This window comes from Eumetopias jubatus, unplaced genomic scaffold (assembly GCF_037043125.1).
Source record: "Eumetopias jubatus isolate StellerSeaLion01/CBP00866 unplaced genomic scaffold, mEumJub1_p1.0 scaffold_12, whole genome shotgun sequence".
In the NCBI taxonomy this organism is placed as follows: Eukaryota; Metazoa; Chordata; class Mammalia; order Carnivora; family Otariidae; genus Eumetopias; species Eumetopias jubatus.
In genome coordinates, this window is record NW_028274818.1 from 105,035,606 (window position 1) to 105,058,018 (window position 22,413).

Consider the following 22,413-nt stretch of genomic DNA (forward strand, 5'->3'; position numbering starts at 1 on the left):
GAACACAAGCAGGGGGAGTGGGAGAGGGAGAAGCAGGCCTCCCGCGGAGCAGGGAGCCCGACATGGGGCTCGATCCCAGGACCCTGGGATCATGACCTGAGCCGAAGGCAGACGCTTAACGACTGAGCCACCCAGGCGCCCCATACCTGAGGAGTTTTTAAATTCCTGATGCCCAGGCTATACCGTAGTCCAAATTTAATCTGAATCTCTGGGGCTGGGAGCCAGGTATTTTTTTTTTTTTAAAGCTCCTCAGATGATTTCAGTGTACATCCAGGGTTAATAAGCACTAGTGTAAATGTTTGCAAATGTGCAAGTGAACACGTGGAGTGTAGGGACAAAGAAAAAGGAGGATTTCCTGGGCTTAGATTTTTTTTTTTTTTTTCTCTAGAGACACTTTCTGGTGATTTTCCTCTTTGGGATCCTGATCCTCCCCACTTGGCTTCAGATTAAAACTACTATTTAGACAGCCATCAGCCTCAAGTACTGTTCAGTCTGCTCCTCTGATTAGTTTTTCTATGATATCAGATGCTAGCTTCTGAGTCTGTTTCTCTGACTAAACCAGACTTTCTCCTTCTGTGTTTCTCTAGGATTTTTCCTCACTACTTCAGCTTTTTGAGGTTTGAGACTGTACCTCTTGCCCTCTTCCCATACTTAATAACCTTTCAAGGAAGAGAGCTATTTTTTGCATGACACAGCCTCGTGTTTCTGTAATATACCCTGTAATACTTAGAACAGGTCTACACAATCAGGAGAGAATACTTTTTTCTTTTTTTTTTTTTAAGTAAACTCTATGCCCAACATGGGGCCTGAACTCACAACCCCAGATCAAGAGTTGCATGCTCTACCAATTGAGCCACCTGGGTGCCCCGAGACTACATAATTATTTCATGAATTTACTACATTCTATCCATCATGAATTTCTTTGTGTTGATGAAAGGCTGAACGCACACTAAAGGTTTTCTCACATTTCTTACACTTGTAGTGTTTTTCTCCCGTATGGGTTTTCTGGTGTTGAATAAGAGATGAACTCTGGCTGAAGGCTTTGTCACAATCATTGCATTTATACGGTTTCTCTCCAGTATGAGTTCTCAGATGCTTTGTAAGAGATGAGCTCTGGCTGAAGGCTTTCTTGCATTCTTTACATTTGTAAGGTTTCTCTCCGGTATGAATTCTCTGATGTCTTACAAGAGCTGAGCGGTCACTGAAGGCTTTCCCACATTCATTACATTTGTAAGGTTTCTCCCCAGTATGGGTTCCTTGATGCTGTATAAGAGCTGAACAGTAACTGAAAGCTTTCCCACATTCACTGCATTCATATGGCTTTTCCCCTGTATGAGTTCTCTGATGTTGGGTCAGGCCCGACCTGTCACTAAAGGCTTTCCCACACTCTGTACATCCATAGGGTTTTTCTCCAGTGTGAACCCTTTGATGTTTAATAAGGGATGAGGTGTCATTGAAAGCTTTCCCACATTCCTTGCATTTATAGGGTTTCTCTCCAGTATGGATTCTGTGATGTTGAATAAGGTATGTGCTTTGGTTGAAGGCCTTCCCACATTCATTACACTCATAGGGCTTTTCTCCAGTATGAATGATGTGATGTTGGATGAGGGCTGACCGATGACTGAAAGCCTTCCCACATTCGTTACACTCATAGGGTTTCTCTCCAGTGTGAATCCTCTGATGCTGAATAAGTGATGAGCTCCGACTAAAGGCCTTTCCACACTCATTACATACATAAGGCTTCTCTCCAGTATGAATTCTCTGATGTAGAATAAAGGCTGAATAGTAACTGAAGGACTTCCCACATTCATTGCACTTCCAAGGCTTTTTCACTGAGTAAATGTTGCGATGTTGAATTGGGTTTGAACTCTCCCCAGTTTCACTACAATCCTCCACAGGGTTTTTCTTGCTTTTAATTATGACTTGCCTTAAATCTTTCTTCTGATTTCCTTGCTGCCTTTCTAATGTGCCTTCACATTGCCAGGCTTCTATCAGTCTGGAATCCCAGGACTCATCCTTTTTAAGTCTCTCCATTATCAGCTCTCTTTCAGGTGACACCTCTTCATAAAGTCCCTGCTTTGAAAAGGATTCTTTAGTTTCAGGTATAGATTCGGAATCTGAAATAAATAAAAAGTACAAGTGTTTGTGTTCTCTGTGTTGAGAGAAAAAAACGGCTGACTTGGCAAGAGGAAAAGAAAATAAAAATGATGCTTCTTAAACATGTTTTTAGAATGTTTTCAGAAAGCGCTTCCTGGCAATGGCAGAGGAAGTTTCAGGGACTAACAGAGATGGGAAAATGGCTAATACAAGGCACAATAAGAGGACGATGGGGAGGCTCTACCTAAGAGAACGGAAAACTGAGCAGACAAGTCAGGAAGGAGGGTAAGCCAGCAGGATGAGAATAAATGTTAATATAAAATATCTGAGGAAGGGTAGAAAGATTAAAACACAAGTTGAGATTGGGCAGTTTTGAAAAAGTACAAGACAAAAAAAAATCACTTCTAATAATCACCTGGGAATAACCACTTTTTGACTTTTTAAATAGTTCCCTCTGGTCCCCCCCCCTTTTTTTTTGAGAGAGAGAGCAGGGGAAGGGGGGGATGGGGCAGAGGGAGAGGGAGAATCTTAAGCAGGCTCGATGAGGGGGCTCAGTCTCACGACCCTGAGATCATGATCTGAGCTGAAATCAAGAGTCAGATGCTTAACCAACTGAACCACCCAGGCGCCCCACTCCAGTCCCTTTTTAAAAGCACAGATTTTTTTCATGTTCACGATACACTTTATTTTTTTTTACCATACACTTTAAATATGATTTTGTTTCTACTAACCACTGCCCCCTCCTTTCCTTCCTTCTCTCCTTCTTCCCTTCCTTCTTCTCTTCCTTTCTTCCTCCTTCCCTTCCTCCCTTCCTTCTCTTTCTCCCTCCTTCCTTTCTTCCTTATTTTTTGGTCACACCCAAATTTCTCAAAAAGCTCTTGTACATTTTCCCATCACATCGTTGCTCCTGTACTTGCTGCAGTCTGGCTTCTTTCCCTACTACTCAGTTGCAACTGCTCTCACTGAAGTTACTAAGCATTTATATGTCACCCAAATCCAGTGGATTCTTTTTTTTTTTTAAGATTTTATTTATTTATTTGACAGAGAGAGAGAGAGGGCACAAGTAGGCAGGCAGGCAGGCAGAGGCAGAGGGAGAAGCAGGCTCCCCGCTGAGCAGGGAGCCCGATGTGGGGCTCGATCCCAGGACCCTGGGATCATGACCTGAGCCGAAGGCAGACGCTTAACCGACTGAGCCACCCAGGCGCCCCCAGTGGATTCTTTTCATTCTTTAGCTTGGCCTCTCAACAGCACTTGACAGTGGTGACCACGCCTCCCTCCAACAACACCCCCCAACTTTATTCGGATATAATCCTGTGATTCTAAGCTGTCCAGGTTTTACTCCTGATCTCTCTTTGCTTGGGGCTTTTACTGTTTCTTTTTAATGTTGATGCTTCTTGGTATTCAGTCTAAGATCTCCTTTTTTGCCCCTCCCCATCCCGCACAACACTGTCTCCATTAAAGACCTCATCCAGGCCACGGTATTAATTGCTTTTTTAGAAAAATTGAAATATATTTCACATATAACACTGTGTAAATTGAAGGTACACAACACGGTAATTTGATGTATTCATATATGATTGCTGATGTAGTGATAACATCTCAATTACATCACATAATTTCACCTGATTATCCTCTTTCTCCTGACAGTTTGTCTTTGTTCTGTAAAAGAACTGGTGACAGGGGCGCCTGGGTGGCTCAATCAGTTACGCTTCTGCCTTCAGCTCAGGTCATGATCCCAAGGTCCTGGGATTGATTCCCACATCAGACTCTGTGCTCAGCAGAGAGTCTGCTTTTCCCTCTCCCTCTGCCCCTCCCCCTGCTCATTCTCTCTCTCAAATAAATAAATTAATTTAAAAAAATAGACCCAATTATATACTGTCCACAAGAAACTTACTTTAAATAGGTTTTTATAAATGGAAAAAATATGCAAACAGGAAGCCAGAATGGCTATATTACTATCCTACAAAATAAAATTCGAAACAAGAAATATTACCAAGGTTAAAGAGGGACATTATTAAATGATAAAGGGGTCAATTCACCAAGAAGATAATTTGTTATGTGTATGCATCTAACAAAAGAGTTTCGGGTACATTAAGCAAAAACTGATAAAACTAAAAGGAGAAATAGACAATACCACAATTATAATTGGAAAATTCAACACTCCTCTGTCAGTAATCAGTAGAAGCCAGTAGACAGGAAATCGGTAAGGATATAGAAGACCTAAATACTCTCAACCTACCTGACCTAATTAAACTTATTTTCAAGTTCACATGGAACTTGAGATTCTATTGGAGTCTCACGTGATGTTCTATCACATGGAACATCAAGACTCTATTATGGGTTATACAACAAATCTCAGAAATTTAAAAGAACTGAAATCATACAAAGTATCTCTGACCACACAGAACCAAACCACAAAATTGAAAACAAATTTTATTGAAAATCATCTAAAATTTGGAAATCTGTAAATAACCCATGAGTCAAGGAGGAAGTCACAAGTGAAAATAGAAGTTATTTTGAACCACGGAAATGAAAACACCACATATTAAAATTGTGGAATGCAGCCAAAGCAGTCCTTACAAGAAAATTTATAGCATTAAATGTTCATACTAAAAGAGAAGAAAGATCGTATACCAGTGATTAGGCTTCTACCTTAAGAAACTAAAGGAAGGAGAGAAAATTAGACCTAAAGGTAGCAAAGGGGAAAAAATAATAAAAATAAGAGCATCAGTGAATAAAATTGAAAACAGAAAACAGAAGGAATCAATGAAATCAAGCCAGTTCTTTGAAAAGATCAATAAAACTATTAAACTCTTAAGAAGACCAATAAAATTAAAAAGAGAAGATACAGGTATCAGGAATGAAAGATGATAAATCATTACCAGAGCTCACTCAAGAAGAAACAGATCATCTGAATGGTCCTACATCTAGCAAGAGACCAGGATTCAAGGTTAAAAACCTTCCAATAAAGCAAACCCAAGACCCAGATGGCTTTACTGGATTGAGCTTTTGATATCATATCTAATAAAATTTTCCCTTACAAAAGGTCACAAAGACTGTCTCTAATGGTCCCTCTAGGTTTTATACTTAGATCTGTGATCCATTGAAAGTAACTGTGTATGGTGGGAGGTATGGATTTTCTTTTGGCATATGGATGTCCAATTGTTCGTTCCAGTACCATTTATTGAAAAGATTCTCCTTTTTAGCATTGAACTGATTTTTGCATCTTTGTCAGAAATTAATTGACCATATATGTGTGGGTCTATTTCTGGACCGTCTGTTCTGTTCCATTGATTTACATCTTCCTTTCACCAGTACCACACTGTTTTGATTACTATAGCTTTAGAAATCTTAAAACCAACATAATGAAGCTGTCCTTTTTCAATACCAGAGACAGTGAACTTTTACTTGCCAAAAGAGAAAAGAAGCCAATTCTGAGCCCAGAGTGATCAGGGATCTCCTAGGGGATTGACGCTCTGTGGATCTGAAGCAAAACTATGGCATTTTAGATGCCATTAGTTATAGAGGAATTTATGTCCCAGTAAGCAGTTTGCATTACAAAATAACTTCCTTACCCCAGAATACCAGGCTCCCACAATTCTCCACTTTCATATCCATGCCCATGTACCTTTGGGCAGAATTCAGCTGTTCTTCTTCTTCCACATGAGCGAAATCCATTTCCTCATCCTTGACTGTCACCAATTCCTAGAAGAAAAAGCACATTCTTACAGGACTTAGGGAGGGGAACAATCTAGAAGAGGAAGTATTTTTTAATCTGAAGGTTAAACCTTTATTTTAATGGAACAGTCTAAAATTTCTAAGTATTAGTCCATGTTAAGGAAAATAATAATAGCTAACATTTATATTTTCTATGTGCTAAGTCCTTTGAGCTACCTCTTGCAATGATAACTATATGAAGTAAGTACTATTATTAACATTATTTACAGATGTGAGGATCAGCTCTGAGATTTGGACCCAGGCAGTCTGACTCCAAAGTTATACTCATAACTATATTTTTCTGTCTCTTACATAGTTTACTAAGTAAATCTAATATAAATTAACCACTGAATGACAACTAAATGTTACTTACTAATTATACTCAGTTGTAGGTGGGATAAGTCTCAGGCATGTAATTTATACTGATTCCTGGGATATTCGGAGATTTTATAGAAATTCCGCTTGATATTCTAATTGTACATAGACAGCCATCCTGTTCTAACAGAGGCTTCTTCTTTCTCTGTACTCAGGGCTATGACTTTTAGATTTATTTAGTTATCCTTTAATAACTATTGTTCTGAATGAGTGGATTTACTGATTGTAAACTGAAAATAATCAACTGTTCTTCATATTCTATGTTATATTGACAGTCATGTGGGTGTATTTTGTTGACCATAATTAACCGGAGAATACTTTGTGAGAAAGTCAGCCAATAGAATACAGTGGTTAAGGGACACCTGGGTGGCACAGTCAGTTAAGCATCTGACTCTTGGTTTCAGCTCAAGTCATGATCTCAGGGTCTTAAGATCAAGCCCCACATTGGGCTCCGTACTTGGCATGAAGTCTGCTTGAGATTCTCTCTCTCCCTCTCCCTCTGCCCCTCCCCCCGCTCATGCTGTCTCTCTCTCTAAAATAAATAAATCTTAAAAAAAAAAGACTACAGGGCGCCTGGGTGGCTCAGATGGTTAAGCGTCTGCCTTCAGCTCAGGTCATGATCCCAGGGTCCTGGGATCGAGTCCCGCATCGGGCTCCCTGCTCCTTGGGAGCCTGCTTCTCCCTCTGCTTCTCTCTCTCTCTCCCTCTCTCTCTCTCCTCCTCTGTCTCTCATGAATAAATAAATAAAATCTTTAAAAAAAAAAAAAAAGACTACAGTGGTTAAGAGGCATAGGATTTAGGATGAGACATACCTGGGTTCTGATTAGGGTTCAACTACCTTATGATTCTGAGCAAGTTACTGTGAGCCTCAGTTTTTGGTTCGGGGTTTTTTTTTTTTATGATTTTATTTTTAAGTAATCTCTGTACCCAATGTGGAACTTGAACTTAACAACCCTGAGATCAAGAGTCACATGCTCCACTGACTGAGCCAGCCAGGTGCCCCTGTGAGCCTTAGTTTTACTGTGAAATAGGCATCATCCCTAATATGATTTTTTGTTTAAAATAAATAATGTTTGGGGCACCTGGGTGGCTCAGTTGGTTAAGCAACTGCATTTGGCTCAGGTCATGATCCTGGAATCCCGGGATCAAGTCCCACATCGGGCTCCCTGCTTAGCAGGGAGTCTGCTCCCTCTGACCCTCCCCCCCCTCATGCTCTCTCTATCTCATTCTCTCTCTCAAATAAATAAATAAAATCTTTAAAAAATAATAATAATAAGATAATGTTTGAAAAGTGGCTCTAAATGATAGAGTTCCCCTGAACTCAGTCATTAGACCTCTTCATCCATTCTTACATACCTATAAGCAATCTGTTATTTCATCCATATTAAAAAAAAAAATCCTCAAAAAAACCCCACAAAAAAAACAAAAAACGAACCTTCTTTTGTCTTTCTTCTCACTATCACCCTATTTCTGTCCTCTCCTTTAGCATAACTCTCTAAAATAGTTGTCCGTAGTCCCTGCCACCAATTTGTTTCCTATTCTCTCCTGAATCCTTTCTAATCAGGCTTTCATTCCTACCGTTCTGTGCAATTGCTCTTGGCAGTCACCAGTGATCTTCATATTTTTAAATCCAATGGTTAATTCTCAGCCCTCATCTTACTTGACTTAGCAGCAGCGTTTAGCACAGTGGATCACTCCCTGCTCCTTGAAACACTTTCTCCAACTGGTTACCAGGATGCCACACTTTTTTTTTTTTTAAGATTTTATTTATTTATTTAACAGAGAGAGACGGAGCGAGAGAGGGAACACAAGCAGGGGGAGTGGGAGAGGGAGAAGCAGGCTTCCCTGCAAAGCAAGGAGCCCGATGCGGGGCTCGATCCCAGGACTCTGGGATCATGACCTGAGCCGAAGGCAGACACTTAACGACTGAGCCACCCAGGCGCCCCCAGGATGCCACACTTTTGACTTCCCCCTACCTCACTGGCCACACATCTTCTCAGTCTCCTTTGCTTGTTCCTCTTCATCTCCCTGACCATTAAGAGTTGAAGAGCTATAGGACTCAGTAATAAAATTTCATCTCTTTTCTATTCCCTTAGTGATCACAGTTTCGTGGCTTAAAATACCGTTCACACAGATTACTCCCAAATTCAAGGCTCGAGCCTGAGCTTTCCCCAGACTTTCAAGGAAAAATTACTTTGGTTCAGTTCTCTAGTTGGGATTGCTGTAGACCTCTGAAGCAAGATGAAAAAAGGAAACGACACACTGTGAATGCCAAGCTAAGATTTTAGAGGAGGGAACTTAAACTTGCCTGGAACTCAACAGGAAGGAGCTCGACAGTAGGTTCCATTTCTTCTGTGTTCTGTTTTTGGGGCAGAGAAGCATCCTCCGTAGTAATGGCTGGAAGGACTGGGGAGGAAAAAAGCCATGAAAGAGGTACACTCTATTCACCGAGACAAAAGCTATCACAAGCCAGCTAAATTATATACTCAAGGCCTACTCAACTTAACTCAAAAAGATGGGATGAGGATAGAGTAAGACGATAAAGTGAAAGTGCACTGCCCAGAAATCTAAACTTGTAGACCCACAATTCGTTCCTCCCTAACAGGGAGTGGAAAAGCGTGACCTTTTATCACAAAAGCAAGCAAAATGGAATATTCTCTCTTCCACGGCTATTTCTATAATTCTTACCTTCTTCCTCAGCTTCAATGGTCAGATAATCCATGATCAGCTTCTCTTTCTTTGTCCTGTTATTGCTATGACTTCCTTCTTATTCACAGTTTCAGATGAGATAAATATGAACTTTTCAGCAATACATTTGCTTCTTTGTGTAAATCATTCAACTCTACTCTGAAGCTCTGGAGAGAGATTTTTGAGGTTAGGCTCGCCATCCTCTGGAATTGGTTCCTGCTCCCTGGGGCATCTCCCTCTCTCTCTCTCTACTCCTAGGAGTCTTATTCCTATGCATTTAAGTCCAAGGGCCTCAGAAGTAATTCTTCTTTGCTTGAAACCTTTATTATTTAGGCTAAATTAATCTCCACAGCTGGAAGACCATTCTCTAGAGTACTGAGATCAGTCACATGCCATAACAGGACAAAACCAGGAGAGAATCAGGGCAGGGAACTGTGAGCCTCCCACTTGGTTCCAGACTGTGCAAAACTCCCGTAAGACCCTAAAGCACACAACTGGCCATATGATTAAGTGGCCTGTGATTATGGCCTGTGATTATGGCAGCAGTAACTATAAACAAGACTCCCACAGTTGGTTCATCCTTACTATTCACAAAGACAGGCAGATGACAGATGGGGCCCTTATACAGTTGATTCCCCACCTGCTTTTTTTTTTTTTAAGATTTTATTTATTTGTTAGAGAGAGAGAGCGTGGGCGAGAGAGTGAGCAAGGGTACAAGCAGGGGGAGCCGCAGGCAGAGGGAGAAGCAGGCTCCCCGCTGAGCAAGGAGCCCGATGCGGGACTCGATCCCAGGGCACTGGGATCATGACCTGAGCCGAAGGCAGATGCCCAACCGACTGAGCCACCCAGGCGTCCCCCACCTGCTCTTTTTTAAGGACCCTGAAAATGTACAGACAGGGATTCCCTTGCATGGTCAGAGTGAGAACAAAAGATTTCAGTAATTAGACAGTTAATAACTGACAGACAAAATGGCTTCCCACCTGTCAAGGGAGAAAAACTAAACTTTTAATCAGGCTGAATGACCATGAGGAACAAAACCAGTCAGTACAGCCTAAGGTGACAAACTGGCACAAAATTCAACAGAATTTGCAAGGAAAGAAAAAAAAGATGCCTGCAGCACATCCTGTTGAATGGCTGCCACATCCTGAAACTGCCACCAGCAATAACTTACTAACTGTATCCTGCTTGTCACTAGGCACCTGAAACTTGTGGTTTGTGCCTATTTAACCCCGAGCCTAATCCTTCCCCTTTGGAGTGTACTCTTGGTTTGTAGCCAAAGGCTGCATTTCCCAGGTTTGCAAACTGCATGGCAACAAAGCTCTTCCTTGCCCCTGACCAAATCCTGGCATTCCAGGCTGTGTGTGTGGGAGAGAGAGACAAGATTCAACCCCTTGCATTGGCTGCAAAGTACAGGCAGGCCCCAAAACTCTGATAGCGCAAATCACGGAGGAGTAATGAGTGAGACACGGACACCATTTTTTTCCTTGTGTCCCCCAAGCTCAGAACCTTAAGGCTCTTGGTAGCGTGGCAAGACTTAAGGCCGAAACCGACCGGAGGCGCTCAAGCTCTCCCGCCTCTGCACTCCCGCTCCCAGAATCCCCCTGTCGGCCACGCCTCCTCCAAGCTCCCGGACTCCACTTCCCAGAGAGCTTAGCGGCAACCGCGCTTCCGGGACGCCTCCTCGCTCAGAGCTAAACCCACAAACCCGGCTCGCCTCCCAGTCAGGGAAGCGGGAGGAGAACGCAGAGCGCCGGGGAGTGAGCCCGGGACGCGTGGGCAGGGCCCAGCCCTTCCCCCAACCCCCGGGGCCGCACCCTGAGAGCCTGGCTCGGGCACTGGAGCCGCGCGCTTGGACCGGCGGGTCGTAGAGACCCGCGCCTCGGGCCCAGCTTTCTCTTACCCCTAGACGCGCTGCCGTCTCGGCTTCGGCCACAGGGCGGGTCCCCGCCGGGCTGCGCTCAGGGAAAGACGGGACACGGGCGGACGGAGTCGCTTTCCGGACTCCCGGAGCTGCGGGGAAACAAAAGGCTCGAGCCCGAGGCTCCGTCTGGAGTCGCATCTGCGCACTTGGAGGCGACCGCGCCAGGTCGGGGGTCCCGGCGGAAGGACTCCACTTCCCAGAGGGCTCGGGGACATCGGTGCCGGTCCTGGGCGGGGGGAGGGGGCGTCTGCAGAGCCAGTGGAGAGAACTGCATGCCTTCAGTACCATCCTTAAGATGGAGATAATACCTCATCTGATAGGTCTCCTTTCTGAATAAGACGACAAGCTGTCGTATAAAAGCTGGGTGACTCAATTGGTTATGGATCTGCCTTCGGCTCAGGTCCTAATCCAGGGTCCTGGGATGGAGCCCCACATCGGGCTTCCGCCTCAGCCGGGGAGTCGGCTTCTCCCTCTCCCTTGGCCCCTCCCTCCCCGCTCGTGCTCGCTCGCTCTCTCATTTCTTTCTCTCAAAGAAGTAAAATCTTATAATAATAATCATCATAAAAATAACAAAAAATTAAAAGCTGCAAATATTTTCAGTGTCTGATTATTGATTGGTGGTGGTTGGGGGTCTGTTACACAAAGTCTTTTCCTTAGCCTTTCTCATTCTTACAATAAAGCCCCAAATCTGTAAACTGAGTGCTAGTGATTTTGTTGAAAGCATTCTGGCTGATAAAAACCATAAGCAGGGTTGCGAAGCCATTGTCCTGAACCACGAGATATAAAGAAAAAACATGATACAGGAATGAGTTCACAAGGAAAAGTCAGATGTGAGAAAGAGGCAACCTGGAGTTTATGAACATTGGTGCTAGAAGGGACGCTCTCCATGAGCCAAAGGGCGACCGGATGAAAGATACTCCTTTCCTCTGTGCAGAAACACTCTAGTTCTTCACTTCAAAAACCAGAAGAAATCAGTTGTCATTCCAGTTCAGATGACCAAAGTCACCTGAATAGTCTCTCCACAGCTAATCCTGCCTTTCTTAATCCATGCTATTCAAGACAGCCGAGATGAACGTTGAAAAATTAAATCTGTTTATGTCACTCTCCTCAGAACCCTTCAGTGACTTCCCTGTGCCCTGGAATAAGACATAAACTCCTTAGCACAGTTTATAAAACCCTGCATAGGGGCACCTGGGTGGCTCGGTTGAGCATCTGGATCTCAGCCCAGGTCTTGATCTCAGGGTCCTGATTTCAAGCTCAGCATTGGGCTCCAGCCTGGGCATGGAGCCTACTTAAAAAAAATGTTTTTTAATTAAAGAAATAAAATAAAATATACTAATGAAACTGCAAAACTGTAATAAGGATGACTACATTAACACATCTTTCTGTCGTGTGCTGTGTAGATACCCACAACACTACTATGCATAAAGACTTAGAAAGAGAGTCAATAGACTATGACTGAAGTCACTTCTCAGCTTGAATCTGAAAATCACAGGCAGGGGACACACAATTTACCAGCTACTCAGAAACCAGGAGTGGTTGTCCCTGTATTTTCATGAAAAGCAGACTTTGCTGTTTACCCTGATTCTAACTTGTTGGAATCAGGTTTTTTTGCATTTTCATATCTCTGATATCCAGAAGTACCTTCCAATTGTTGTTGGCCAGGTGCCTCCAGTGTGTAGTCATCATACTTGCGCCAGTACACAGGCATGCCAGAATGGGTATCAACAGAAGAAAACCCGAGAGACGATAGTGGAGCATACTTAAGAGTTGCCATAATTTCTATTCATGTTTTCTCTTATTACTAAAATGGTAACTTTATTTTTTTTTAAGATTTTATTTATTTATTTGACAGAGAGAGACACAGCGAGAGCAGGAACACAAGCAGGGGGAGTGGGAGAGGGAGAAGCAGGCTTCCTGCTGAGCAAGGAGCCTGATATGGGGCTTGATCCCAGGACCCTGAGATCATGACCTGAGCCAAAGGCAGACGCTTAACAACTGAGCCACCCAGGCACCCCTAAAATGGTAACTTTAAATTTCTCAGTAGTTGAGGTCTTAATTTTTCTGTATATAAGTTGACATATTATTATTACAAATTTCATTGATTTATAATCATAAAATAGACCTATACATTTTCCTTCTTTTCACTTATTTGCATTATTAGAACAAGCAAATTATAATTTTAAAATAAGTGTTCAATCTTTTTAGGGTAAATTTGACTCGATATTTAGAGTGTAGCATTGTTCATGTTGTTAAAATGAGTTTCAGTGTTTACATACTCTAGATTCAGACTTCTTTTTGGTCATTTTACTCATAAAATGAATAGATCTTAGGAATGTGTTTCTATTTGATGATTTTAAAATATGAGACTACCATATCAACACTCATGAAGAAAAGCCCAAAGAAATGTTCAGGGAAAAGTAATATCACTTTAAATATTTTCATTATTAGAAAAGAAAGCGAAAAAATAAAGAAACTGACTAAATATTTTAGACTGGGGAAACAAAACAAAAAATTTAAGGAATCTAAGCGGAAGAAAGTAATGAAAGCATAATCCACTCAAAAATAAACAAGAGCAAATAATACTTGAAATAAGCTAGATGAATTCTGGAAACTGTGTGGGTTTTTTAAAAAATATTTTATTATTTATTTGACAGAGAGACACAGCGAGAGAGGGAACACAAGCAGGGGGAGTGGGAGAGGGAGAAGCAGTCTTCCCGCGGAGCAGGGAGCCCGATGCTGGGCTCGATCCCAGGACCCCGGGATCATGACCCGGGCTGAAGGCAGATGCTTGACTGAGCCACCCAGGGCCCCCTGGAAACTGTGTTCTTAAAAAGCAGTTAGTGACACCCGGAGCCAGCGCGGTGAGGACCATGTTGCTTCCGAACATCATGCTCACCGGTACACCAGGGGTTGGAAAAACCATGCTAGGCAAAGAACTTGCATCAAGATCAGGACTGAAATACATTAATGTGGGTGATATAGCTCAAGAAGGGCAGTTACATGATGGCAGTGATGGAGAGTAGTTGATGAATTAGAAAACCAAATGAGCGAGGGTGGAGCTATTGTTGATTACCATGTTTGTGATTTCTTCCCTGAACGCTGGTTTCATATAGTTTTTGTGCTGCAAGCAGATAACAGTGTATTGTACAAAAGACTTGAAACAAGGGGTTATAATGAAAAGAAACTAAAAGACACTGTTCAGTGTGAAAATTTTCAAGTTCTTTATGAAGAAGCATTAGCATCCTACAAGGAAGAAATAGTACATCAACTGCCCAGAGAAGATCTAGAGGATAATATCAATTAGATATTGAAGTGGATTGAGCAGTGGATCAAGGATCATAGCTCCTGACTTACACAACTGGCCACTTTACAACCACTCTTGTTATATCCCTGCCATAATGAATAAATTGTCCAGTTATCAGTAAAACTTTCTTATTAAGATTGTGCTGCAGGAGGGGCGCCTCGGTGGCTCAGTCGTTAAGCGTCTGCCTTCGGCTCAGGTCATGATCCCAGGGTCCTGGGATCGAGCCCCGCATCAGGCTCCCTGCTCGGCGGGAAGTCAGCTTCTCCCTCTCCCACTCCCCCTGCTTGTGTTCCCTCTCTCGCTGTGTCTCTCTCTGTCAAATAAATAAATAAAATCTTAAAAAAAAAAGATTGTGCTGCAAGACTAGTAGATGGATAATCTAAGGATTTATGTTTGGGCTTTTTTTCTCCAGGAGAAAGCAAAACATTCTCAAGTATAGCATATATAATATCATTAAGGATTTAGAGTAAAAACTGTCATCTTAAATGCTTCAACTACTGAGGAATAAATAAATCTGACCAAATGGGTGGCTATCTTCTAAGCTGGTTACAAAAGAAAATGAAGATGATCCCTTAAAATAAAACTTAAGACTAAGGATAAAAAAAAAAAGGCAGTTAGTAAGTGACATTATATATGGGAAAACATGAACTATGTAGAACTAAAATATCACTGAAGACACCATACCCAGTGATAGTCAATAAATCAGAAATTTAAAGTGAAATGGTAAAAATAAGGTAATAGAATAGGCATAGGCAGGTAATAGATATAAGGTAATAGAATAGAAATAGGCAATCAGGGTTTAAGCTGGACTTCCATCCTGCAGCTGTCTGGTCTATTTCTAATTCACCCAGTTATGCTCCAGCCCCTCAGTGCTCCTAGTGGAAGCATGTGGTGTTCATCGGGGCTCCTCCTCCACGGTGGGCCTTGGACTCTGATTGTTGTCCCCCCACCCAGAGAGCTTGTAGCTTTTCAGTGTTTTCAACCTGTAAACTACCACTTTTGCTTTTGTAATCAGCAATTATCTTAGTGAGAAGAGGGGACTCAAATGTAGAGCTCACCTCTTTTGCCTCGTCTTGATCTGGTCTCTGCAAATTTTCATTGCCTGGGTGGCTCTCTGATGCTTTCAACCATCTGTTTGTTTTATTTTATTTAGCTTCTCTAGTTGTTCTTCATGGGAGGGCTGGTCCAAACTCCTAGTCGAGCATAAAAAGAACTCAATTTAGTCATCTTTGAAGATAAACAGATCTTCCAGGGCCTACTCTTTATATAAAATACTTGCTTTGATGGATTCTCTTTGACTCATCTTGTTTATCTGAGCACTATTTATATGGTGATGGAATTCTCCCCTTAATGAGAGCTGAAGTCATCATATTTGTTCGTATTAACTATTGAATCTTTTAGCTACTTGAGCAGGTTGGGAATGATGTATGGCCTTGAGCGTGAAGAAGTCTTTCTCCACTGCTTTACAACCTCTGATTTTGTTGAAGCTCCAAACCCTTGGATCAGCTTTGTTGAATTTGTTGAATCAAGTTCATATACTGTACCCTAGGAGTTGAATTTGAGCCTGACTTTCTTCTCCCATTTGAGGTTTAAGTTGGTGATTTTTGTCAGCAGTTCTCCTGTTTACTTTTTTTTTTTTTTTTTTGGTGTATTCAAACTTTCCCCAGCTGATCATTTTCTTCCTCCAATTGGGTCCCAACCAGGGCCATGATTTCTGTGACATTTTTTTTTTACCATACCTCTTCTGCCTTCTCAGTAAACTGCTATTAGTCTTTCAGACAGGTGTACAATAATGGTTAAGCCCTCAGTTGCTAAGTCTGATTCCATGGTTTAAATTCCAGTTCCAAATCCTAATGGTGTGTGCCCCTGGATGAATGATTTAGTCTTTCTGAGTTACAGTTTTATCTGTGAAATGGACATAATAATTGTACCTACCTTATGGATTATCGTGAAGACTAAATAGAACAAGAAGCATTTTGGGGTGCCTGTCTGGCTCAGTCTGTAAAGCATGTGACTCTTGATCTTGGAGTTGTGAGTTCAAGCCCCACGTTGGCCCTAGAGATTACTTTTTAAAAAAGCATGTAATAAATATCAGCTGTTATTAGTTGTTATTATATTGGGAGGATCAAGTGCTTCCATTTTATCCTCCTGTTGTACAAACCCCTTAACATCTTTTTCTCCAAATGCCAATGCTTTAGAATTTCCTTAGAAGAACACATCATGTTGTGTATTCTCGCAAAAAAAAAAAAAAAAAGTATAACCTAAGTCTCATCATGAAGAAACAATCAGATCAATCCAACTGAGGATTATTCTAAAAACAATGGGCCTCTGTTCTTCAAAAACATCAATGTCAGGGGGCATGTGGGTGGCTCAATCAGTTCAATGTCTGACTCTTGATTTCAGCTCAGGTCATGATCTCAAGGCCATGGGATCGAGCCCCATGTCAGGCTCCATGTTCAGCGTGGAGTCTGCTTTGTCCCTCTTCCTCTGCTCCTCCCCCTGCTCATGTTCTCTCTCTCTCAAATAAATAAAATATTAAAACAAAAACAAATCAATGTCATGAAACACAAATGCACGCCGATAAATGTACCAGGTCAAAGGAAACTAAAAACACATGACAATTAAATGTGATGCATAATCTTGGATTGGATGATGAATTTAAAAAATTTTGTATAAAATACATTCCTGGGACAATTTGTAAAATCTAAGTATGTTGTATATATTAGATATTCTTATTGTATTAATGTTAAATTTGCAAGATTTGGTCATTTTAGTGGTTATATAAGAGAATGGCTCTGTTCTTTAGCATAATACATGCTAAAATTTAATGTGATGCATGTGAAAATATTTTGAAGTTATGGGTCATGATGTTGCAACTTACTCTCAAATGATTTAGAAAAATGATAATAATAGCACAAACAGGGCGCCTGGGTGGCTCAGTCATTAAGCGTCTGCCTTTGGCTCAGGTCATGATCCCAGGGTCCTGGGATCGAGCCCCGCATCGGGCTCCCTGCTCAGCAGGGAGCCTGCTTCTCCCTCTCCCACTCCCCCTGCTTGTGTTCCTGCTCTCGCTATCTCTCTGTCAAATAAATAAATAAAATCTTAAAAAAAATAATAGCACAAACAATATGTATACATGTGTTTGGATTTATATACCTGTATAAAAAAATATGACAGAATGTTTAAAAAACAGTAAATCTAGGTGGGGAGAATATGAGAATTCATATACTATTCTTGCAACTTTTCTCTAGGCTTGAATTACATTCATTTATTTACTTATTTTGGCTTGAATTGCATTTAAAAAGTTGGAAATTCTGGGTTGCTGTATTTTCCTATAATTGTAGAGTAAAATAAAACTTCTATACTTGAGATTACCAAGAATTTCTATTAACTTCTGTGAATGGGCCATCTTATTCCTTTGCATGCCTCACAATATTTGCTTGAAAATGAACATTCTGAGGGGCACCTGGGTGGCTCAGTCGGTTGGGCGTCTGACCCTTGATTTCGGCTCAGGTCATAATCTCAGGGTCATGATCACAGGGTCATGAGATCAAGCCCTGTGTCAGGCTCCATGCTCAGTGGGGAGTCTGCTTGAGATTCTCTCTCTCCCTCTGGCCCTCCCCACCCCTGCTCTCTCTCTCTTAAAATAAATAAATAAATCTTTAAGAAAAAAGAAAATGAATATGAACTCACTGATATGAGGAATTCTTAATTCTTAATCCTAGGAAACAAACTGAGAGTTGCTGGAGTGGTGGGGGGTGGGAAGGATGGGGTGACTGGGAGACGGACAGTGGGGAGGGTATGTGCTATGGTGAGCGCTGTGAATTGTGTAAGACTGATGAATCACAGATTCCCTCTAAACCAGCTCTACAGACATTTAAATGAGAAATACATTGGGCTCTCCACTGGGGTAGCCACGTTTTGCAAACTTTTTCTTTCTTGCTTGAAGTTCCTTCCTCCTCTCCTTCTTTCCTTCCATAAAGCTGTTTTTAAAATACACATTAAGGGGCGCCTGGGTGGCTCAGATGGTTGGGCGTTTGCCTTCGGCTCAGGTCATGATCCCAGGGTCTTGGGATCGAGTCCCGCATCGGGCTCCCTGCTCCTTGGGAGCCTGCTTCTCCCTCTGCCTCTCTCTCTCTCTCTCTCTGTCTCTCATGAATAAATAAATAAAATCTAAAAAAAAATCCATATGAAATCAAATTTAAAAAAATAAAATAAAATAAAATACACATTAAGGGCACCTGGCTGGCTCAGCAGGTAGAGCTCATGACCCTTCATGTCAGGGTTGTTAGTTCAAACCCCACCTTGGGGGTAGAGCTTATGTAAAATAAACAAACAAACAAACAAACAAATTAAGTTTATAGGTAATACCTGCCAGTATAGTATTACTGAGGAAATTGTTTTACAAAAAGAATTTTACAAAAGAAAAACGTTTAAGGATAGACAGACATAGAAAAATACCAGGGAAAGTTGCAAATCATCACAACAGCCTTGATTTTCCCTGAGATGTTTGATTATGGGCAATTTTGTTTTCTCATCAAAATTTCCTGTATTTGGCAAATTTTCTTTTACAAAACATATTTTAGGGGCACCTGGCTGGCTTAGTCAGTAGAGCATGGGACTCCTGATCTCAGGGTCATGAGTTCAAGCTCAGCATTGGGCGTGGAGCCGACTTAAAAAATCAATCAATAATATATTTTACTCTTTAAGAGAAAAAAAAGTAGCAATTGTCCTTTCTTTATTTTATTTTTATTTTTTTAAAGATTTTATTTATTTGACAGAGAGAGACAGCAAGAGAGGGAACACAAGCAGGCGGAGTGGGAGAGGGAGAAGCAGGCTTCCCGTGGAGCAGGGAGCCCGATGCGGGACTCGATGCGGGGCTCGATGCGGGGCTCGATGCGGGGCTCGATGCGGGGCTCAATCCCAGGACCCTGGGACCATGACCTAAGCCGAAGGCAGACGCTTAACGACTGAGCCACCCAGGTGCCCCAGCAATTGTCCTTTTTTTAAAACAGAGCAAACAAACCACAACGTCATGCTCATAGGTGTAATTCAGGGACTCTCTTGTGTTAAGGGCTGGAAGGAGAGACTCCCCATCCCCACCATGTGACCTCCTCATTGCTTGTGTCCCTTTGTTTTGTGCCTGTCACCTGTCCAAATCTCTTCAGATATTTGAAGAGGCTGGTACCTCCCTGAAAGGCTGGTCTGTTTTGTTCTCTGGCCTGTCCCAAGCCCCTAGAACAGTGTTTGCATATCCTGGAACATCTTGTGTATGTGTTATGTTATTATAATTATGCAAATGTTTGGATAAGCGCTGTCAGCGTCACTGTGAAGAGAAAACCTTCAGGAGCGAAGCAACCTGTCCAGAATCCGGACTTCCACAGCAGCACTCAAGGGGGGCAGGTGAGGGCCAGGCACATGAACTTAGGGAAAGGAGAGGTGGTCAAGCTTGCCCAGTCTGTCTCTGGGAGGATGACTTGGGGAGTCAGTCTTGCAGGTCCCTTCCAGGAATGTGAACATAGGGAGGGAGAAAGGCGACAGGTCTGGTCCCCAGGCCACGTTTGTATCCTCCAGGTAGGACCCCCGCTCCTGCTAAGATCCCGGGAGGCTCCCAAACACGCTCCTGGGAGGACGACTGACCTTCACCAGCGTTTCCTTCTGTCTGCTCCTCCCGCATTCCCTGGGTGGGTAGAGTTTCCCCCGGCGCCGGCCAGTTCTGAGGATGCTCCTGTATCCAAGGAACTCTCCCCCACCCACCTCACATTTCTTCTGAGTAAAATTTGTTCTTGGAGCTGCTGGAACCTGAAGTCCTGCAGAAGAGGCGGGACCAGCATCACTGAGGGGAAGGGCTGGTGCCTCAAAACTTCCTGGAGTGGGGGAGGAGAAGGGTGCTTCTGAATGGTGAAGGCAAGTATTCCTCGAGGCCCCCTCCCCTCCTGTTTACTGACTTTTCACCTTACTTGGTACATCTCCTTATCAAAGGACCAGAAGCCCAGAGAATTCTGAAACCCAGAGAATCCCAAACCGTCTGGATGCCTGGATTGCAAACATTGAACTGTGCAAGTGAGAAGTGAGGAAATGACCCTATGTTAATTACACAAAAGGGATCTGGTGCTTGTGACCATGTCCCCACAATAGCACATCTGAGTGGTGCAGAAGGTTGCACGTTCACGTCACTTTGGCTTTAAAGCAAGCGCTATGCTGTCGATTCCAAGATTTCATCAATCATTCAGATCTTTAAAAAGCACGTCTACAGGGGTGCCCGGCTGGCTGGGTGGATAGGGCGTGGGACTCTTGATCTCTGGATCCTGAGATCGAGCCCCACGTTGGGTGTAGAGATTGCTCTTTAAAGAAAGAAAAATACATCTGTAGAGGATGCTTGTTTTGTTTGTTTGTTTGTTTGTCTAAGCTCAGCAAAGGACAGACTTTTAAACTGAAGGGGGAGTGAGGCGGGTGCAATGAAAACTTAATCCTGGTAAGTCCACCGCGATCTCCATTTCTGCTTTCCTGTGTTTCTCCTCCATCTCAGGTCAGGGCAAGTGGTTTGTGTCTGAAACTCCATTGTTTCAAATCCCTACTGGAGGGATGCATTTAAATGAATCCTGAATTGGAGCATGTGGCTGGCTCAGTCCCTGCACATGTGACTCTTGATCTCAGGGTCGTGAGTTCAAGCCCCACGTTGGGCAGGGAGCCTACTTTAAAAACAAAACAAACAAACAAACAAAAAACCCAAAATTAAAAGGTGGTAAATGCCAGGGTAATTTCCACTTTCAGAAAGTTCAAGAACTGCATCCTCGGCATAATAAATTTTGAATCAAGCTCACAGTATTACCTCTTTAACCACAATGTTCAGGGGCCTTTTTTTTTTTTAAGATTTTATTTATTTTAGGGGCGCCTGGGTGGCTCAGTCGTTAAGCGTCTGCCTTCAGCTCAGGTCATGGTCCCAGGGTCCTGGGATCAACCCCTCCGTCGGGCTCCCTGCTCCACAGGAAGCCTGCTTCTCCCTCTCCCTCCCCTGCTGCTTGTGTTCCCTCTCTCGCTGTGTCTCTCTCTGTCAAATGAATAAATAAAATCTTTTAAAAAATTTTATTTATTTTAGAGAGACAGCACGAGCGGGAGAGGCAGAGAGGGAGAGAATGACCCCACACTGAGCTCGGAGCCCCGTCCGGGACTCCATCCCAGGACCCTGAGATCATGACCTGAGCTGAAACCGATCGCGCCACCCAGGCGCCCCAGTTCAGGAGCTTCTGACAGGAAGCTCAAACCATGAAAAGTCCGGGGGTGGGGGTTGGGGATTATTGGGAAACCGACCTCTTCATCAAGGTCACACAAATATCGACCAGGGGCATTGTGCCATGCCTGGCTAGCGACCCAATTAAAAAAATAACAAACTACTTTGCACACCAGAGTGAACTCATTAGCAAAGTCTCCCCGTGTCCTCTTTTAAGGTCCTCTCGGAAGCATTATCCTGATAAGGATACGAACAGAACGACCTACATGTCGGCTCCTGGGGTTTTTCTCCCCCTTCCAGGTCATCCACACCCTTCAGTTTATGCGCCTGTCTGTTGCTGAGTTGTTCACAAGAAGTCCCTTTGGACTAAAGAAAAGCTAAGAGAAAGCCCAAGGCTGGGAGGTAGCGGACAGACGCTTAGTTTGTTTTGTTAGATTCGGGTGGCTAAACAGAAAAGCCACAGCCGTGACCCCGACGTGATTCGAACACGCAACCTTCTGATCTGGAGTCAGACGCGCTACCGTTGCGCCACGAGGTCCTGCAGGCTGCCCCGTTTTTTGTCGTTTAGAACGACGTCCGTTGCAGCAGGTGTCAGGTGCAGCGTTTAGTATTTTTTTTTACACTGCCCATATTTTGACTTGGAATTGACTCTGAGCTCTTTGTCCTTCTAAAACGGGGCTATTCAAAGCAAAATATAAATATGAATGAAGCAAGCAAGCGAGGAGCTCAGGGTTCGGAGGGTACTCGCGCTCAGGATTCGGGGAAACCCACCTCCCTAGGGCTTTTAAGGAGCGAGGTCTGGGAAGCGTCTGGAAAATGTCAGTCGCAGCTCCCAGGGAAGGCAGGAGTGGGGGCATCTGGGATCCGGGTTCTCTTCGGTCCAAGCCCTTAAGCACGCGGAGCAACGTGAGGATTTGCACCCCATTCACGCCTACGGGGGAAGACTATTTCCACTTCCCCAAAGCAGCACTTAGTTTCTTTTTTACTTTTTGCTTTTTTTAAAAAAATAACACATTCATTGTAGAAACCTCATCAGATACGAAAGCAAACAAAAACAAAACTACAGTAAGTAGTGTT

At 42.9% G+C, this 22,413-nt stretch overlaps 1 protein-coding gene, 1 non-coding gene and 1 pseudogene across 2 annotated transcripts; 1 reads left to right on the top strand and 2 right to left on the bottom strand.

The window, feature by feature from the left end:
* Positions 1-885: 885 nt before the first annotated feature.
* On the bottom strand, positions 886-8,928 carry LOC114197432 (uncharacterized). The gene is given in 4 exon segments (XM_088016706.1): positions 886-2,117; positions 5,673-5,802; positions 8,498-8,595; positions 8,878-8,928. Coding segments are annotated over 4 exon segments (1,494 nt in total). The 5' UTR covers positions 8,912-8,928.
* A 4,743-nt stretch (positions 8,929-13,671) lies between these two features.
* LOC114197498 (adenylate kinase isoenzyme 6 pseudogene) lies at positions 13,672-14,150 on the top strand (annotated as a pseudogene).
* Positions 14,151-21,802: 7,652 nt separating this feature from the next.
* On the bottom strand, positions 21,803-21,874 carry TRNAW-CCA (transfer RNA tryptophan (anticodon CCA)). The gene has a single exon. It is a non-coding gene; the product is annotated as a tRNA-Trp (tRNA).
* Between the last annotated feature and the right edge of the window lie 539 nt (positions 21,875-22,413).